Source organism: Pterocles gutturalis, unplaced genomic scaffold (assembly GCF_000699245.1).
Source record: "Pterocles gutturalis isolate BGI_N339 unplaced genomic scaffold, ASM69924v1 scaffold19730, whole genome shotgun sequence".
Lineage (NCBI taxonomy): Eukaryota > Metazoa > Chordata > Aves > Pterocliformes > Pteroclidae > Pterocles > Pterocles gutturalis.
This window is the reverse complement of record NW_010143890.1, coordinates 69,287-87,900: the sequence shown is the minus strand read 5'-3', so window position 1 is coordinate 87,900 and position 18,614 is coordinate 69,287. Positions and strand designations below refer to the sequence as shown.

At 39.4% G+C, this 18,614-nt stretch overlaps 1 protein-coding gene across 1 annotated transcript in view; it reads left to right on the top strand.

The window, feature by feature from the left end:
• The window catches only part of SRGAP1 (SLIT-ROBO Rho GTPase activating protein 1), a 72,585-nt gene that overhangs the window by 17,045 nt on the left and 36,926 nt on the right, over positions 1 to 18,614 (top strand). The window contains exons 4-9 of the mRNA XM_010084929.1: positions 5,464 to 5,646; positions 6,036 to 6,164; positions 13,397 to 13,618; positions 14,414 to 14,515; positions 16,218 to 16,415; positions 16,534 to 16,618. Coding sequence (XP_010083231.1) covers positions 5,464 to 5,646; positions 6,036 to 6,164; positions 13,397 to 13,618; positions 14,414 to 14,515; positions 16,218 to 16,415; positions 16,534 to 16,618 — 919 coding nt within the window. The remainder of the gene's footprint in view (positions 1 to 5,463; positions 5,647 to 6,035; positions 6,165 to 13,396; positions 13,619 to 14,413; positions 14,516 to 16,217; positions 16,416 to 16,533; positions 16,619 to 18,614) is intronic.

Genomic DNA, 18,614 nt, shown 5'->3' with positions numbered 1-18,614 from the left:
CAGCTTATTGTGTGGGGTCACAGAGCAGAGGTTGTTTCCTGACAATTACAGGGAAAAAAGTTGGTCAAACTGAAAACTGCAGGTTTGTGTTGGTGTTTTTTGTGAACTGAGGGATTTAGAAAGAGGCAACAGATTATTGATTTTACCACAGATCATCTTTGCAACAGACAGAGCTCCTCAATATCTTGTTTTGTCAGAACAAACGCTAGAGTATGACAGTAACATCTGAGTGTTTAGGAACAGTAGGAAACAGAAGGTAGGCAGAGTCGTTTCTTGCAATGGAGGAAGGTCTCCATTAGATTTATTTAGGGGTGAGGGCATATTCATAAATGACCCCTAAAGGAGTCAGGGGGGAATCAATGAGGTGATAAGTTTGATGAAAATACAGAGCTGTTCTGGTAATAAGGATGAGGGAGAATGGTGGAGCAAAGTGATACACATCATAAAAATACATCTTCATGTCTCCCATTTGGCTTTCCAAATTACTCCTACTGGTATTGCACTTTTCACAAGCAATACAAATGTAAGGCTTACAGAAAAATGCAAAGGTAGGGACGGTCCAAAACGAACAATATAATATTAAATGAGACAGGGCTGCTGTGCTGCTTGCTTTTTCCATTGCTTTATCTTACTCTTTAAAAATCTTGGCTGTTTAATTCTCAAGGTAGTTACTGCCAGATTTTCTTTTTTCTTTGCTGAAATAACACAGAATCTGGATTCTCTATGGAAAAGTTAAGCCCAGTTTACTGTAGCACACCAGAGATCTAAGAAGGTGAAATCAGTAATTCTGTATAGGTAGTAAATATATCAGTGACGACTCCTGGAACCACATCAGAGGTTGGTTTGGAAGTGAACAGGATGCTGAAAACAGCTAATACTGAGCCTACCTAACTGCTAGAGGCCACTGATGTAGTAAAGTTGGCATAAGATTTTACTTATTTCTTGGGGAAAGTACTAGCTAACCTGATTTAATGAATCCTTTGCAACTCTACCTTCTGATAAGAACTCACGACTTAGCAGAGACAATTCTGAAACAATTCAAACATGGTAATTGCTACAGGGATGAAGTCCTGTTACGTTAAATGCCTATTTCCTGAGAAAGTATGAAAAAGCTCTTAATTATGTGCTTTTATTATAAAAATAAAGCACATGGTAACACATGGTAATTCCAATATATTTTAACTTTGTAGCATTCACTCTTAGTACGTTGGCTTAAGAAGCTTTCTAGAAAGGAAGCATGCATGTAGAAAAGGAAAACTACTGCCTTGCCGTGGGAATGTTCCTCTTTTGAAGCCCACAGAAGTATAGCACTACTTACTGTCTTGCTGATGGATTTGCCTGGATAACAATTGTGGGTTTAAATAAAATAATTATCTAAGGATTTACTCTAATGTGCCCTTCCCTGTGATAAGTGCTATCTTCTGCCCTGAGCCTACTTGCTGAGCTCTTATGAATGATGCTGAAAATTTGGCACAGGAAATGAGACATTTATATCTCTAAGTGAACAGTCTGTCACCTACAAGTGGGAGAGTGCATAGTTTGGGTAGCATAATCTTTTCATCTGCTTGCAGTCTGGCTTAGTTATCTGACAGAAGTCTGTATTTTACATCACTGGATCTGCAGAATAAACCTGCTAAGTTAGTAGGATATAAACTCATCATTTAATTTTGGAAAGGGACTAGTATGCATTTAACAATGCTCGTTCACTACAACAGAGAAGTGCAGCATGTGTCATTATGACAGTTCAGCATCTGCAAAATTACGACCTTGCTCTCTCTTTCAGTGCATACTTCATGACTGATCAATAAGCACTTTGGGGACTAATTAAAGTCAGTTCAGTGATGGATACTCTCACAGGATAGTCTATTGTTCAACACTTTGGAGAACACTTGAGAAGTGGTATTGCTTATTTCATCAGATTATTTGTTGTTTGAGTAACAGATCTATGGATCTGCTGCATATTCACAGACCAGAGATCTGTGGATCTCAGGACTCTTCATACAATATAGTGTATTTACAAGAATTAGGCAAGCCTGTTACTGTCTTTTACAGTATCTACCAGTCATCTAAAACCTCCAGGGACAAAAGATGCAATAATGTTAAGGGAGAGAGTCATATATGCAACTTAGCATGCAAATTGTAAGCTCATTTGTTTGAGGAAGCATGCACTGAGATACTTGGAAGCCGACTCCCTAGCTTATTCCCATTTATTTTCCATATGTGCCTGTCTAATGCTTTCTCAGGTTAAGTTTAGCTGCTGCAATATCGGCTCTTAAAAAACATTGACAAATCATGGAAAGGGCTGGAGCTGTCTGCTTTCCCCAGAGACTTGCGAAAAAATGATGTCACTAGTGCATGAGATCAGCAATGCTGTCAACATAACAAACTGGACAGGAGTCAAATGCGTAGGCTGATCACTGCTCTGTACTTAGTCTGTATTGATTTCTACACCAGTGTGGCTCAGGTAGGACAGACTCTGTTGTCCAGCCCTGAGTATACTGCCAAAGGGAGAGCTTCATTTTCAGTTTTAGTTATCCTAGCAATCATCTGTACCAAGAACTTGTGCAGAGTTTGTCGCGAGAACATGGATTTCAAGCGGTCTTCTCGGTTCTCCATAGAGACCGTGAGCTCCATGTTGTCCTCGCACAAAACTTTACTTTCAATCAGTGTATAGTGAGACACTGTGGATTTGGTAGCGTATGCTGTAAGCGGGCAGTGAGAGGAAGTACTCCTGAGTGATGTGAGGTTAGTGGAGTCAGCGTGGAGATAAATGAGCCTCTTGGTGAGAGCTGGTAGTGATACCCTTGTACTCCTTCACTCAACAAGGAGGCAAGATGAAATGCCACAGCCACTGCTGAAGGACGTTTATGCCCAGTCCACTGGGCTACATGGCACTCAGAAAAAATGCTTCAGAAACTTCAGTGCTTACGGCTTTTGTCAAGCAGAACAAATCCTTGGTTCACCACTTAAGTCAGATGCTTTGAGATGTGCTGTTAGGAAGCTCTGAGATGTTATTATTGTTCGCTCTTTACAGGCAGAAAAACCGTGAGAGTACAAAAAGAATAACTTTCCAGAGTGGTAAGACACATGAGTTAGCCTTCTCCCACCAACTAAAAAGCCTCTGGAGCTGAGAAAGAACAAAATATTAAGCTTCTCTGGAGCTTCTCTAAAGAAGCATTAAAAAAATTGAATGAAAAGGCCAAAAGAGAAGGGCATGATATTATTTTTAATTTCCTCTTCTCATCATTTTTAATAGAGCCATATCACTTTCTGTGCCTCTCAGGTTTGTTTTATAAATAATTTCTTTAAGAAGTGCATTTCTTCTCTTTTCAGTAATTCTTTCCATGTGGCTATACAAGTTAGACTCCCCAGTACAGATTATCAACAGCTTTAGAAATGCCTTTGGTAACAGTGCAGGATGTAGGGACCTGAATGTGCCATTTGGTTAAGCTGAGAACCATGCAGATCTCAGCTCTGCAGCCTTGCCTTCTCTCCCCAGCACACCTTATTTCATCTTTGGGTTTTTGCCTCATCCATGTAGACAGTGAGCTGCTGGGGCAGCGGCAGTTGCCAGCGGGTGTAGGCAGTGCTTGGGCAGGGAGCTCTGCACTCTGGCCGGGCCTTGGAGCATGACTGTGCTATAAAATAGCAGCAGCAGCAATAACACTAAGCTCTGCTCTGGGCAGTTTGGGCTTTTTCAGCAGAGAGCTGTAAACTTATGTTTTTAAAAATAAAAACAAGGCTACTCTTTTTGATATGTCAACTGTTTTACCTTAGTACGGGAAGTTAGTGAAGAATTGCCTGTTTCATTTTTAGTATCAATCCTATTTCAGTTGTATCAACAGCATGACATCAGTGTTCAATAGTAGCGTACACAGTTATGGTGTATAACATATGCATAACATACCTGGTTATGCAAAATTGCAGCTCTCTAAAAGCTTCTTTCTGTTGCGTAAGACTTTACAATATGTATCTGTTCAGCCATTACCTGACATGGTGTGCGGTTGGGTTTTGTCAGTCAATGCTAAGCCGTGCTGCAGCAGATTTGGACTATCTAGTTTTAATGTCCCCAGCATTGCCACTCTACGGATGCTCCTTAGGCTGGCCTAAGTTATAAAAACTACCCCTCTCCCTAGGGAATATTTCAAGGCAGCTCTCCAAACTAGTCTGTCTCCTCCATGGGCCACACAAAGTTTGGCTGAGGGAGGAAGAGCCCATTTGATTCCTTGCTAGCTGTGTCCTTCAGAGGCGGTGTGAATGGCTTGCATGGCCTCAGCTCAAAGATAACATCTGCTGGAGAGAGCACTCTGGCACCCTGTGAAGAAGAGAGGAGGCCGCTGGCTGCCCAAGGATGCCTTCATGCTTTATTCCTTGCTTGCAACTTAAGACAACAACACCAAAAAACAAACAAACAAGACTGGGGAAGGTGGAAAGAGGCTTTCTGTGCTGGCCGTGGGCAAAGGCAGCCCTCTCCAGCAGAGGCAGGTGGTTTGTGGTTGCTCACTGCCCACTACGCAGCATACAAACTGAGGCTTTTCTTGCTTGAAGAAGAAAGGGAGGACTGGGCTGAACCAGTCCCTCTGCCTTTGTGGTCTGTGCAAGCATGTATTTGCAGGCTGGCAGCCCAAGCTCTCTTGGCTGTGGAGATAGCATGTGTGTAGGGAGAAGATAATGGTATTAACTGGGGGGCTACAGGGCAAGCATCTTCACAACTTATTTGTCAGGCAGCTCGTTCTCCAGCTCTCATCTGGTTTTAGGTTGCTCCCCATCTGTGGGAGCCACTTTGTTCAAGGCTGCAGACAGCCATCCAGCTGCCTGGGGATTTGCTCCCAGACTGAAGGTTCCCATTGCCTCTGCTTCCTTCCCCTTTCCTCAGTGCTGAAGGTGTCGTTCTGCTTTCAAACATTCAGTGCCCACAGCCAAGCTGTTACTTTGCACTGAAGAAGTCAGATAGATATGGCACTGACATAGATTTAGTTTTACTGCTCATTATTTCATGTTTTCATTCAAAGACAGGAATCCTGAAGTTTAAAAAGAAGGATTTTCCTCTTTCCTATCAGAGCAATGAAAAAAAATCCCCCCAAAAATTTCTACACAACTTTTGACTGAAATATTTGATAGCTTGCTGCCCCATTGCCTATCAAAACATTTCAGTGATGAAAGGCCCTTCTGAGAAGGAATGAGGCAGGATGAGAGACAGTCTCACCCACTTACATTACAGCTATTTCTCCATCACTTTTCTCTTTATTCATAGTGCTTGGTGAAGCACTCTGAACATTTATATTTTCAGATGTATAAAAATATAAAAATGCAACCAGAAATCCTCAGTCTCTGTTGGCAAAGAAACTTATCCAAGCTCTGTGTTTATAAGAGAATGTTTTACTCAGAGACGCTGTGATATTTCTGTAGATACCTTTGTATTTTCATTTTGTCCTAATTCTCCTTTGACTCTGTCTTCTGCAGGTCATGAAAACATACCACATGTATCATGCAGAGAGCATCAGTGCAGAAAGCAAACTGAAAGAGGCAGAGAAGCAAGAAGAAAAACAGATTGGGAGGTCAGGAGACCCTGTTTTTCATATTCGACTAGAAGAAAGGCACCAGAGACGGAGCTCCGTGAAGAAGATTGAGAAAATGAAGGAAAAAGTAAGTAGTCCTTTTTTTTAGCTTCATTTGAAGTAAATTCAGTGTGTTTCTGACATTCTTTAGCATGATATTAGACTGGGAAGTCCAGCTGGGAAATAAAATTAAACAAGGTACACATAATAAACTAGCAGCGGGTTGTAGACAACTTGACTTAATTGCAGTTCAGAGAGGAGAATACTTTATTCCCAGTGTAATTCTTACTATATGGTTTGTCACATTTGAAACAAAATACTGAGTTATCACTTTGTATTACATTTGTTATATGCCTAACAAGCTGGCAACTAAAATTAATTCTTTTTAATAGGAGTGTGTGCTTGAATTGTTACAATTTCTGCTACATACTGAAAATGAAGTAATTCAAATACATCAATATACAATCTTTTTCCTAGCGTCAAGCAAAGTATTCTGAAAACAAGCTGAAATCCATTAAGGCCCGTAACGAATACCTGCTAACCCTTGAAGCAACCAATGCATCTGTTTTCAAGTATTACATTCATGACCTTTCGGATTTAATTGATGTAAGTATCGGCACATTTGGTCTTATGATTATTCTGTTCAGGAATAATACTTTTCTGTTTTTTTCATTTTCAAAGGGAATACATTAGTCATATGGGTTGCCTATATTGTACGGTATAATCAGCAGATTTTCCCTTCAGCTTTATACTTCATAAAATAAAGTGCCAATAAGATGCTGAACCCATTCCTTTAAAGTTAGAACATTATACTTTCTCTCCATGTGGCAAGAGAAAATATGACAGGAGTAACACAAAAAAGGGTAGGCATTTCCATTTTGTACTGTAAAGGGTATTTTTTACAATATAAGCTTCTTGAGTGGGCATCTAATAATGGAATTTTAACTCCAAAGAAGGCATTTCCTCCATTAATTAAAAATAATTTCATTTTATTCATTTAGTCATTGAATCAAATATACACTGTTTTTTATTCTTATTTCATGTAGTTTGTAGAACAGACACAGTCAATCCTGTACTCTCTACTGTCAACAGAGTTGTTAGAGATTTTCATTAAGTTATTCCTATGCGAACATCTTGGGAGAAGGAGGTTGTACACTGATGTCAAGTGTCGAGTCAAATACTAGTGTTTGGTCTTCAGAACCTGTATTATTGGCATTTTTAGATGATAGGAAGGGAGGATCCCACAGTCTTTCATGTCCCACTCTCTTTGTAAGCTGACTACATATTTGATAGAGGAAATTTGGAGGCAGCAAACACAAGGTCACTAGCAATGTAATGTTAAATAAGTGAGTAGATACATCTCTGTGGCCCATATGAAAAGTGAGATATTTGAATATGCTTTCTACTGCAACAATAGCGTTTGTTATTTACAATAGTAAATAACATTCACACAGAGTCATTTCTGGTGGGATATTCGTCACAATGGTAAGCCAGCTAAGCTCTGGTTTGTAATACAGTATAAATTAAGGCAGCATTTGGCAAGAGGCTTCTCATTTCTACTGTCTGCAGAAGCAAAGCTTGATAGAGAAGGGGAAAATGCCTCCTTGAGATGAATGGACTAAAATAGCCGCATGTATGTGTTTTATTGTGTGTTTTCTAAATACTGAGAGTCAGTTTTCTTTGACATTTCTGTTTTCCTGTAGTTTATAAAATACTGCCTGGTTTTGTTATAACTTTTTCCTTTTCTCTTTCAACTTTTTTCCCTCCAATGGTTTTGCTCCTTTTTTTTTTTTTTCCTTGCTTCTTTCTTATAAGAGATAGTGATGTATCTTTTTTGTGTTTTCAGTATTTCTTGCTGTCTCTCTCAACATCTCTTTTCTTCCTCTTTCCTACTCACTGTTGCATGTCTTCTCTCTTCTGATTTCTTCCGGTTTATTCTGCTGTATATTGTCCCTGTGTAATCTATGGCCATGCACCTGCACATCCTGCTCCACCCACCTGGCCTGCCCAGGCAATGAAAACATTTATCAGGATCCCAACAGACAGATGATTAGGGCCGAAAACTAAGGACAAGCAGCATACTTGCGAGGGTACCACCCAAGTGAGAAGTTGTCCCTACCTAATGGATGATTTTCCTGATATTGATTAAAGGATGATGGATTTTTAGCTTCTAGTTGGGGCATGTCTGATAAATGTGAACTTTATGAGTCCTTCCTGGCTGCTGGAAGGAAGGAAGGGTTTCTTTCCCTCTGTTCCCAGAACCCCGACCCCTTCAAGAGGTTGGAAAGATGCTGATTTTGTCTTCTCTCCTGCCTTCTCTTCTGGAGCTCGCATTTCCCAGTGAATGTCTCCAGTGCATTTTTCTGCTTGGTTAAAACTTTCTCAGGTTGGAAAATGCACATGATTTTTACCCATTTCATCGATGTCCACAGAGGCTGCACTAGTCCTTCAGTGAAAGCTGAAGGGAGAAACCATGGGCCTGGAGCTTTGGAATTGCAAGGAGAAATGAAGTGAAGCTCTCTGCATATATACACAAAGGCAACCCTCTTTGGAGTTGCTGTTTGGGAAGATACACAACCATGAGGACTAGAGCTTTCTAACTGCTAGTTCTTACTAGAAATATACATTCTACAGTATTTAGTAATGCAAGAAAATGATACCTACTTTGCATGGCTTTTTCCAAGCCATGGACCAATGTGGACAATAACATTCTTTTGGCAAAATGGCTTTCAGAATGACTCGTCCCTGAGGAATTTAAATTGAAAGCCTAGCTGCCCTTTGCATCACTTTTTTGAGAGCAGGCTGTAAACATGTGCAACCAAAAGTTGCTTCAGAGCCAATTTAATCCAATTGTGAACTTATATAAATTAAGTGTCTTTCAGACATTTGTATTTAATCAGAATATGCTGTGAAAGCATTGGTATCCAGACAGAGTGTTTACTACTTGACAAGGAAACGCTTTTTCTAAATGTGCAAGAGTCTTGGCAAGATTTTGGGGTTATATCATTGTAATGTGAGACATGCTTCCCACTGGCCATATGTTGCAACAGTCCAGACTATCTCATTCTGTAAATCTATTAATGCAATGGTACAATTCAGAGTTTTCAGAGCAGTGGTGGCAATTTCATTCTTTGCCCTCTCTACTTTGTCCTCATCTGCCTGCTTGCCTTTCCGTTCTTGCCTGAGCTCTCTCTTTGCCTGTACAGAAGGGGATTACTTCTCCTCTGTGTCTGAATTCTAGTTAACATGGAAGAGATTTATATCTCCCCGAGCTGTTGTTGTTGCCCATAAATGAATCTGAATGTTTTCCTACATTACTGAAAAAGTCTGATAAAAATAGGATAAATATATGAAGGAATGCAATGAACTGTGCAATATATTTTTTTCTAAAAAGACTGGAGAGGGTTGTGGGTGGGGGGTTTTTACAAAAAAAAAAAATCATAGTTTTTTGATTTGGATTCCACTGCAACTTGATTTGTGAGGCTCCTATGGAAAATCCTAAATTGCAGTTCCTCAGCTGAACTCAGTCTGAACTGTTCAAGTCCTTCATTTCATTAACAAAGCTCAGAGCTTCTGACTTAAAATGGTGATGTGTTGTTCATCTTAAGCTCCTCTGATAAAGACAAGATAAAAATACTGCCAGAGTCTTAGCTGGATGTTTTAATACGTTTAGTGAGCTGAGGGTTGGGACCAGCATTTACCATGAAGTAGAGGGATAAACAGGATTTTATCTACACAGTATATTTCTGTCCTCTGAATATTGAGCTAGAGGAATTTTAATTTTCTGTTGAATATTTCTTCTCTGCTGACTATATAGTAGGATGCAGTTCAAGTGGAGGAAATGATTCGGGTTTTTTTCTTTATTTGTATCATGTAAAAAGTAGCAAAGATTACTTTTTAGCTGAATTAAGTAAGCTGTAACTAGTATGTAGAAATTATTTTTTTGAGATTGTGGGTTTCAGAAGAGCAACAGAGTACACGCCCCTGCTAATCTATTAGTATATGGCACAGACTATTTTGCTCATTTACTTGAAGATTGAGTTTATTAGATTTATCTGGGTATATGAGCAAGGTAGGGACCTTTTTTCAGACTTACTATGCACTCATGCTCTGAAGGTAAATGCTAGGAAACAGTGATCAAAACAATTTGACTGTAGTTCTGCTGTTAGAATAAATAAAATATTCATGTGTTGGTCTTTCTTAGGGTGGTGTTTCTGAATCTCTAATTGCAGTCTGCATGCTTTGGATGGTTAGGAAGTTAGGGAACATTTAGCTATTATGAACTGCATTTATTCTGTAAAGGTTCTTTGTTAATCATTCACAGAACCAAGTTTAAAACTAGGCTAGAGTGTGTGCAGCTCACAGTCTTTATTACATAAGTTCTCATAAATATCATATATACAACCAGATCCCTTTTATTTGAATGCTGATGTCTGTAACAGGATGATTAGAAAGTGACTTATTCAGAGGCTAAGGCTTTTTTTATGAATTTCTGTCTCCATTGGCATTAGAATTTTATTATTATTCCTGAAATGAAATGAAGAGCAGCTTGCTTGTTTGGTTGAAGCTCCGTGCTAAGCACTGCAGTTTGTTTTGTTCAAGCCTAAATATACTCTGGGGAACAATAAAGACAGTAAATGCTCTTGAGACTGCTTCAGATTTAACTCCAAATAAGAATAAAATGCAAATTACAAAATTAATTTTTCACACATATCCCAAACGCATCACTCATCTTCCTCCACTTTGCCCAAGCAAAAGTCTTTATGAATCCAGAAATGCAATAAAACTCATAGTCTGTTACTTCATTCTCTCATTTCTCATCTTTGTGTCTTGCCGCACCAACTGACATCTCATCTCTTCAGCCCACAGATTGATAGCAGATCTCATTAGCCATCCAGGCTGTAGCCTTGGCATGCTGATTAGTGAACCTCAAAGATCTGTATTTATTTTGGCTGACAGTGTGGTTGCTCGCTTGAACTTTACGAATATTTCTACAAATCCACATATTTTTCCTGAAAATCATGTATGCATGCATGTGCGTGCATGTGTATGTCTGCATACATAAGTACTTTTCTGCAACACCAGAAAGGCTGGTGGTTTTTCTTCCAAGCATGGTCAGACAGGATGTGGGGACAGCAGTTTAGTGGCAGTACCTTAAATGTTTAGTCTTAGCAATGAACAAATACCCCAAGTGCCATCTCCATTGTAGACAACTCTTTCTAAGCCATCACTAGTATTAGCAGATTCAAACAGTACTCTTCTTTCTGAGCAGCCATGAGTCGATATTGTGACAGAGCCATTCTGCAGTTAAAATTGTCTTTGTCTCCAGATGTAGGAGAAAGTGAACTATGGTCTGGCAGAAGTAAAAGTTGTCGTGTCTGAGTGTTTACTTTTGCTTTTAAAAAATAACTGCACTCATACAAATTCTTAGTTAAATTGTTGAAGCAAAATTCCAAATTCAGTCATTTTATGTTCCATTCAAGGAGCCACTGGTTATAAGGCATTAGTTCAGGTTCTGACTTTAGTTCTTGTTTGCTCTGCTGGCGCAGGCATTGCAGGAAAATGCAGGATATTCTGCTTCACTTGAAGAATCCTTCTTCTTGGCTGAGAGGCTGTATTTGTTACCCTGTTCAGCTCCTATCACCTGCAAAAGATTACCATGGTGATAGTTACTGAGTAGACAAAGGCTTAAACAATGGAGTTCTTGGTACTATCACAGCATAAAGGCTGCAATCTTATAATCTAACTTGCAAAAAAGCTGCATCAGAAACTGACACAGCTCTAATTGCAAGTCAATAAGCTTTCTATTAATACTCAGATTAATCATCTAGAGCCAAAATTCAGGCTCTAGATGCCTGTAGTTTTATAATACAACCTGGCATTGCCCTCTATTTCCCATTTCCTCTCAGTTTAATCTTCCATGAGGTCTCTCTGAAACTAATGCACATGAAATAAAACAGCTGTCCTCATCCACTTTCTTATCAGCACTTTTAGTCTGTCTTTTTCATCCAAGACAGTGAATTAAATATGAGATCGGATTTGACACAGAACAAGAGAAAAACACCATGAGACTTTTCCTTTTAGAAACAATTTTTTTTTTAGGCTGAAAGTCTTTGAAATATGGATGTGCTTTAGCAGAAAAGTTGAGTGGGTGTTTTAGTAAGCGTAACACAAATTTCCATTCTATAAGTGCAAAAGAGGAAGGTTAACCTATATGTGTTTGATTGAACATGACATCTTTTTTCCATTTTCTTTAAATGGCTCAAGAAGTGGTTTTTGGATAGTCACTGTCCCAACTGCAGTAACTACCCAAAGTGCTCGCTAAGACTGAAAGCTTAGTTTTTCTGGAAGTTTTGTTGTGAATAAAACAGCCCTCTGTTGTCACATTTCAGAGAGCAAGTTTGATCACTAGTCATTAGTGCACCTAAAGCAAGGTGTGAGGGGTTTCTTTCTCTTCTACACACACAGGTTTAGGTATGGTAAATAGGTTGTTCCCACACAGTGTGTGCATCGTTGTCTCTCTGTCTGTCTCCGTCTCCCTCTTTTTCTCTCCTTTTTCAAGTCAGAGGAAAGGGAGAGGAAGATGATCCCATGAGTCCTAAGGGTTTGTGATAGTTGTGAGGGATGTGTGCACATAAACATCTCTACAGTGGACTGAATTCAAATTGCTTCTTTACCCAACTACATCCTTTTAATTGTGAGTCCTGCAGCAAAGGATGATTTTAAACTGTGAGTGGGCACCCAGGACAAGTGGCTGGGGCCTGAGGGATGCCCTGAGGCAACATGCTCCCTGACTGCCCCAGCCAGGAAATGGCCTCTGACTGGGACAAATTTCTCCTGTTCAAATAAAGAACGTTGCTTTGTATGCGACTGTTAGCAGACTGATGTGCCACTGTTGGGGTGACAGCGAGGTTTGTGATACATCTGCCATTACCTGGAAGCTCACTGAGCAGAAGCTGAGGATATTGTTTACTGTGTAATGTGGGGAAAAATTAAGGAAACAATCACTTGATATGCTGCTGCTGTGACATTTTAAAAATATATTCAGCTGTTCCTCTAAAATATTAACCAATCATGAATAATGCAAACCAAGGATGTTTAAAATTCAAGAACAAACACAACTTTATGTTCTACCAATTAGGTTTCAATTACATTCCAGTGTTATTCTCACCCCTCGAAAAAAAGACATAAATTATGACTTTCTGCATTTAGTAACGCCGCATACATTGCTGGCTCTGTCTGAGCCTGGGAAATAAGATGTTTACAGTAAATACATTTTCACTATCAAGGGAGAGGATGTTAAACCGTTCTTGCTGCATCAAAAAGCATCTTAGATGGGTCACTAATGCTAGAGGCAGTTGTGGGGGGTTTTGTTTGAGCACAGACATGGTGAGCAGGAACTGCTTCATTTTCAGTTTGGTGCTGGCATTGACTGAGATGGTAGAGTTACATCAGGGTGGGTTTAAAGGGATGATCCAAGGCTTACATATGAAAATAAAACTGAAAAGCTCACTTGTGTGTGGAGTCCCAAACCTCTTCTATGTCAATACCCTGACTGCACACCTATATATCATAGACAAATGCAAGCATATTACCATACTTGTACACTTGATTGCTTTTCTAAAACTGTCCTTTAATCTTTGCAGTAGAATGAGGATACTAAATACTTACTATCTTGACCCCAGTATTGTATTTTAATGTTGAAGATATTTTGTAAAATACTTCAAAGACAGAAGAATTTCAGGACAGAAAATGTTAGTGATAATTTGTGGCTTGGGATATTGGAATGGTCTTCATCCTTTTTAATTTGTTTTCTTTTCTCTTTATTGTGTTTTTAGTGTTGCGATCTTGGATACCACGCTAGTCTGAACAGAGCCCTAAGAACATACCTTTCAGCAGAGTATAACCTTGAAACTTCCAGGCATGAGGGCTTAGACATCATTGAAAATGCAGTTGACAGCTTGGAGCCACGAAGTGACAAACAGAGATTTATGGAAATGTACCCCAACGCTTTTTGTCCACCAATGAAATTTGAGTTTCAGTCTCATATGGGTGATGAGGTCTGTATACTGACAAGTATCCCCACAGTGACTGTTTCTGTTTCTATATACCAAGATAGAGAGTTTGTCCCCTTGTACAAAGAGTTTGGTAAAAGCTGTTATTGCTACCCAAAAACAAGTGGATCACCAAGAACATTTTGCAAAAACTGGCAGCACCGTTCTGAGCTTCAGAGTTCTCAAGTAAAAACCATTGTATGTTATTATATTCTGTATTACTGATAATGACATTGCTGCAGATTTACTGGTGAACCTGTGCTCAGCCCAGCACCAGTGTGAGTAGTGGCTTTATGTCTTCACTACTTGCCTTACCCATAACAGAGCTTGTGGGTGCTATTTGAAAGCAGCTGCAGAGCTGTTCCAAATTGCACAAGCTGAAATACAGCCTTTTCCACTTCTTCCCTCCCCCATTTTATCATCTGGAGGCTTCCAAGAGTACAAGGTACGACCGCTGTGCCCTGTTCTGCTACACCAAAGGCCGTCAGCAAAGCAGAATGCAGAATCACCCATGTATGTATTTTGTTTGAAGGTAACTCCAGGGTTTGCATTTCTTCGTGATAGAGAAGCAACGCAAAACAAACATACAACAAGACTGTGGTCTGTAGTCTTATGATGCAGTATGTAGTTCCACACCTTGTAACATATACTTTAAATTTAGATGGACATGTTCTACTGTCTCGTTTATTAAGTTTTAATAGCTTTGGTAGGAATTCACCTAGCTTTAAGGAGAGCAACCAAAGACTATTGACTGTTTTTTTAATTCCTTGAATCTTACAGCTCTTTTTGATTCTTTGTTAGGTTTGTCAGGTCACTGCCCAGCAACCTGTGCAAGCAGAGCTTATGCTTAGATATCAGCAACTACAGTCGCGATTGGCCACACTCAAAATCGAAAATGAGGAGGTAAGATCTGAGTCTACACAGGCTATGCATTGAAGACGATTTTCAGGAAGGTGCAGTGTCTTCTACCTTGTCAAAAGCGTGTAAATGATGCTGAAATGGCTTCAATCTGTGTGAGCTGTTTTAATTTTAAAAATCAAATACTGGCAAATGTGCTAAGGTGAATTTTTGTCTGCTTTATAGATGTTTGGAAACTTCATCTTTTACCTGTCCATATATTCACCTTATTGAGCTGTGTGTTTGGCAGATGCTTCCATGTAAACTTGTTACAGCACATATTTTTAAATTTTTGTGGCAGAAAGCCACTGAGCACTGTTATTGTCTTCTGTGACCACCCTCTGTCCAGTCCCCAAATTGCTACTTCTGTAGTACAAAGGAATTTAGGCTGTCTTTTGTGGTAGCTGAGTGAAAATCTCTTGGGCTCTCAGCTATTTATAAACACAAGTACTGAATGCCTGTGATGGGAATAGCTCACCTAGGAAAATAAAATGCATTTTTTGATAGAATACAGAAAAGCTATGCTATTCTCTTTCCCCTGCTCTGGCAGCAGAGAGCGGCCTCCCAGTGGGTATAAATTGCGCTTTTATCCAATTTAAGGCAGTGTTAAAGGCCCTCAGTTTAAATGAGAATCCGTTCCTAAATTAAAACATAGGGGTAATTTAATTTCTTGGTGTACTTTACTGATAAGTTTTCAGGATTCCAGTTTTTCTCTTTCTGTGTTATGTGCTGAATGCCTAGCTCAAAGTATTAATGTCTGTGGGGCATGTACAGTAGTCTTTTTTTTTAAAAAAAATAAATTTTAATTTAGAAAGTATCTCAAGGTAAAAAAGACAAAAGGAAGGAGAAAGATTATTTCTTTCAGTAAAGTGAAATGCCAAGGGCATAGGGGGGGAAATCATGTTGACAGGCACGGAAAGGATGTTTGCCTGCACCGGAGATGTGTGTAGAAGTGTGCATGATTTCGTTAAGTTGACTCTGATAGAGACTCTTCTGAAGCAGAACTGGGAGGTAGATCACATGCTTGTGAATCTCGCCAGTTACTTTATTGTGTTGTGGAAACACTGCATCCCCTGTTCCACAGCGTCCATGCCCTGTTTCCACTATGAGCAACTGTGCTCTGCAGCCCGTAGGAAGTGCTGTGATGCTGGTGTAAATAGTTCATTCTCCAACCCCCTCCTCCAGCTGTGTATTGCACTTCTGCAGTCTAAACATCACTGTGCTCCTCACCATAGCTCTCTACAGAATTGTGTCACAGATTTTTATCTTGGAAGAACATGTTGTTCTGGCAGCCGGATCCTTGTACACGTTCAAACACATAGACCACATGTGGGAGAGTTGACCCTTCAGAGAAGTGTACCATCTCTATTGCCTGTTGTCCCAGATTAGGGACCGTAATCAAATCATGTCTCATTTTGATTCTAATTTCAGGAAACAAACGCTTGAGAGTGCTATACAGTCAACACAAGAGTACATCCATGTTTGTGGATTGTACCGTGGTACAGCAGAGAACTACAGAGGAAACGTAATCATGTTGTTCTTCTATTACATAAGATAACTGTTATAGCACATGTAATTTTTCACATTCACACATCAGTTTGTTTGGGGCAGCATGCCAGAGAATTATTTTGAGTAATGGGCTTCCCTTCTAAGCTGTTCTGGTATGTATTTATCTTCCCCTTTGGTAAATTGTGCTTTTTAACACCAGGTTAAGAAAACAACAGAGGCTACCCTGCAGACAATACAAGATATGGTCACCATTGAAGACTATGATGTGTCAGAGTGTTTCCAGCACAGTCGCTCAACGGAGTCTGTGAAGTCAACAGTCTCTGAGACATACCTGAGTAAGCCTAGCATTGCAAAAAGAAGAGCTAACCAGCAGGAAACAGAGCAATTCTATTTCATGGTATGTTGGTTCCTTCTCATTCATGTGATACAGAACAAACACCTGAAGTAAACATCATGCAGATGTTCCTGGAATTTATGTCACATCCATAGTAATAGATTGATCTGCATCTCTACAGAAATTCAGAGAATATCTGGAAGGTAGTAATCTCATCACAAAACTTCAAGCAAAACATGACTTGCTGCAGAGGACACTTGGAGAAGGTAAATATCACACAGTAAACTGAAAAGTGATTACAGACTATACAATGAACCCACTGAAATGCCAAAGGTATGTGGGAAAGTAATTACAAAACTTAAAGCTTTGTTGTCCAGTAAGCATAGATTTGACGTTTACCAGTCATAGTTCTGGTGCAGTGGTAAGACTATATACTATAAATTTATTTTATTTCTTCCGCAGATATTTATTCCATTGTGCAGACGTTTAGACAAGTGTCTATATTTGGAAATGGAACTGTTGAATGAAAAACCTTGTGTCTGAAAGGAGAGCTGACACAGTCAGTGCAGGGTGATTTACAAGCTGTGACAAATGTACTGTTTCTACTTCCCAATGATTCTCTTGACTAGGGGGGTTTTTTACGAGTTGGGGGAGAGTGATATTTTTTTAAGCATACAAAATTAACAAGGATGGATCTGTTACAATGAACTTACTAGTGCAACATTTCTGACACACGGATATGAACGTCCTTCTTGCGTCCTAACAACTCAGTGGAGCATTTGTGAAAGGTAGTAGGTGAAATCCTGACCTCACTAATGTCAGTAGTGAGACTCTTATAGACTTAATTTAACATTGGGTTTCTATAAAGTATTTGCGTATTATGAACTAGAATAAATGAAAACTTAATGAATAGCTCTGTACCTGTTGGTTTTTATTTTTACATATAAAATTATTGCATTACAAAAAAAGAATATTGCACTACAAATTATGATAGCAGAAAATTATCCATTGTCCTGAACACTCCCCATAATTTTTAAAAATACATCTTAAAATATAAACCAAGTCATCTGATGTCCATGATCAAATGAAGTAAAGCAGTAACGAATCAGACACCATGCACAGTTCCAGCCTACCTCTTACCAGCCCTGCCAACAGGCATTTCCTCATGGACGAAAGGGAAAAAGATAATCACCCTGCAAGCCTTGAGGACTAGCCACACAGAGCGTTACAGGCTTGAGAAGAAGTGAATTACACCCCAAAGAGAAAAAATCCTCTCCTGAAGGTTAAAGACTGTAATTCAAAGTTCAGACTCAAGAAAGGAAACTTGTTCTCTAAAGAGTGTCTCTAAAGGATGTGTCAATTTATTTTCTTTTTACTGCCAAAAATCTGTTGTTAATCAGATCTCTTCTTGCTTTTTAATACAAAAGCCTAGATCCACATGAAATTCAGTTGTATAGGTGGCTAAAGAGCTGTTAACAGTTCAGTGGCTATGACCCAAACAAAGCCCTTGTCCAGGGAGTGACAGAGGTTGGGTGTAGAAAAAAAAAGCAGCATTTTCTTACAAGGCTGGACTGTACAAGATTGTAGCTTTTTTTAGACAACTAACGACATTATGTTCTTTCTTGTTGAAGTTTTTATTTAATAGGATTTCATTTTGAATGCGTGCGTTGAGCAGTTTATTCATGCAAAAATGTGCAGCTGATGTTAGTCAAAAAAGAGAACAGTTTTCTTCCAAATCTTCACAGAAAATGTATTTGGAAAAATAAAGTAAATGTTTGTTATTTGGAAGCCCAGTAAAATGCGTTATAATTTACTGAAGGAAGAAAGATAAAAGGCAACAGAATTTGTTGCCTAATGCGTGTGGGAAAGAAATAAGGAAAGAACTGTATGAAAGGAAATCCAAAGAAAAACTTCTCAGCAGTTTCTCACCCTTCTCAGCAGGGTGATCTAAATGATAAATTGCTGTCAGGCTCTGGGCTGTTCTGCGATACTCAGGCATGCTTGGACCGTTCTGTTAGAAGAGTTCCCTTTGACCCACCAGCTGTAACCCTGAGTATTTCGTCTGTGTTGCCCACAGTGTTTTTGCGCAGTTGTTGCACGATCATAGCACAGCACAGCACATACAAATAGTATCCCAAAGGTATACATGCACATTCAAAGCTGATACTTGAAGAAAAAGCCATCATCCTTACCAGTTAAAAAGTTCAAGTACCCCCTTCTATTGAGGCATGTCCTGCGGTACAGTGCACATACCTTGGAAGG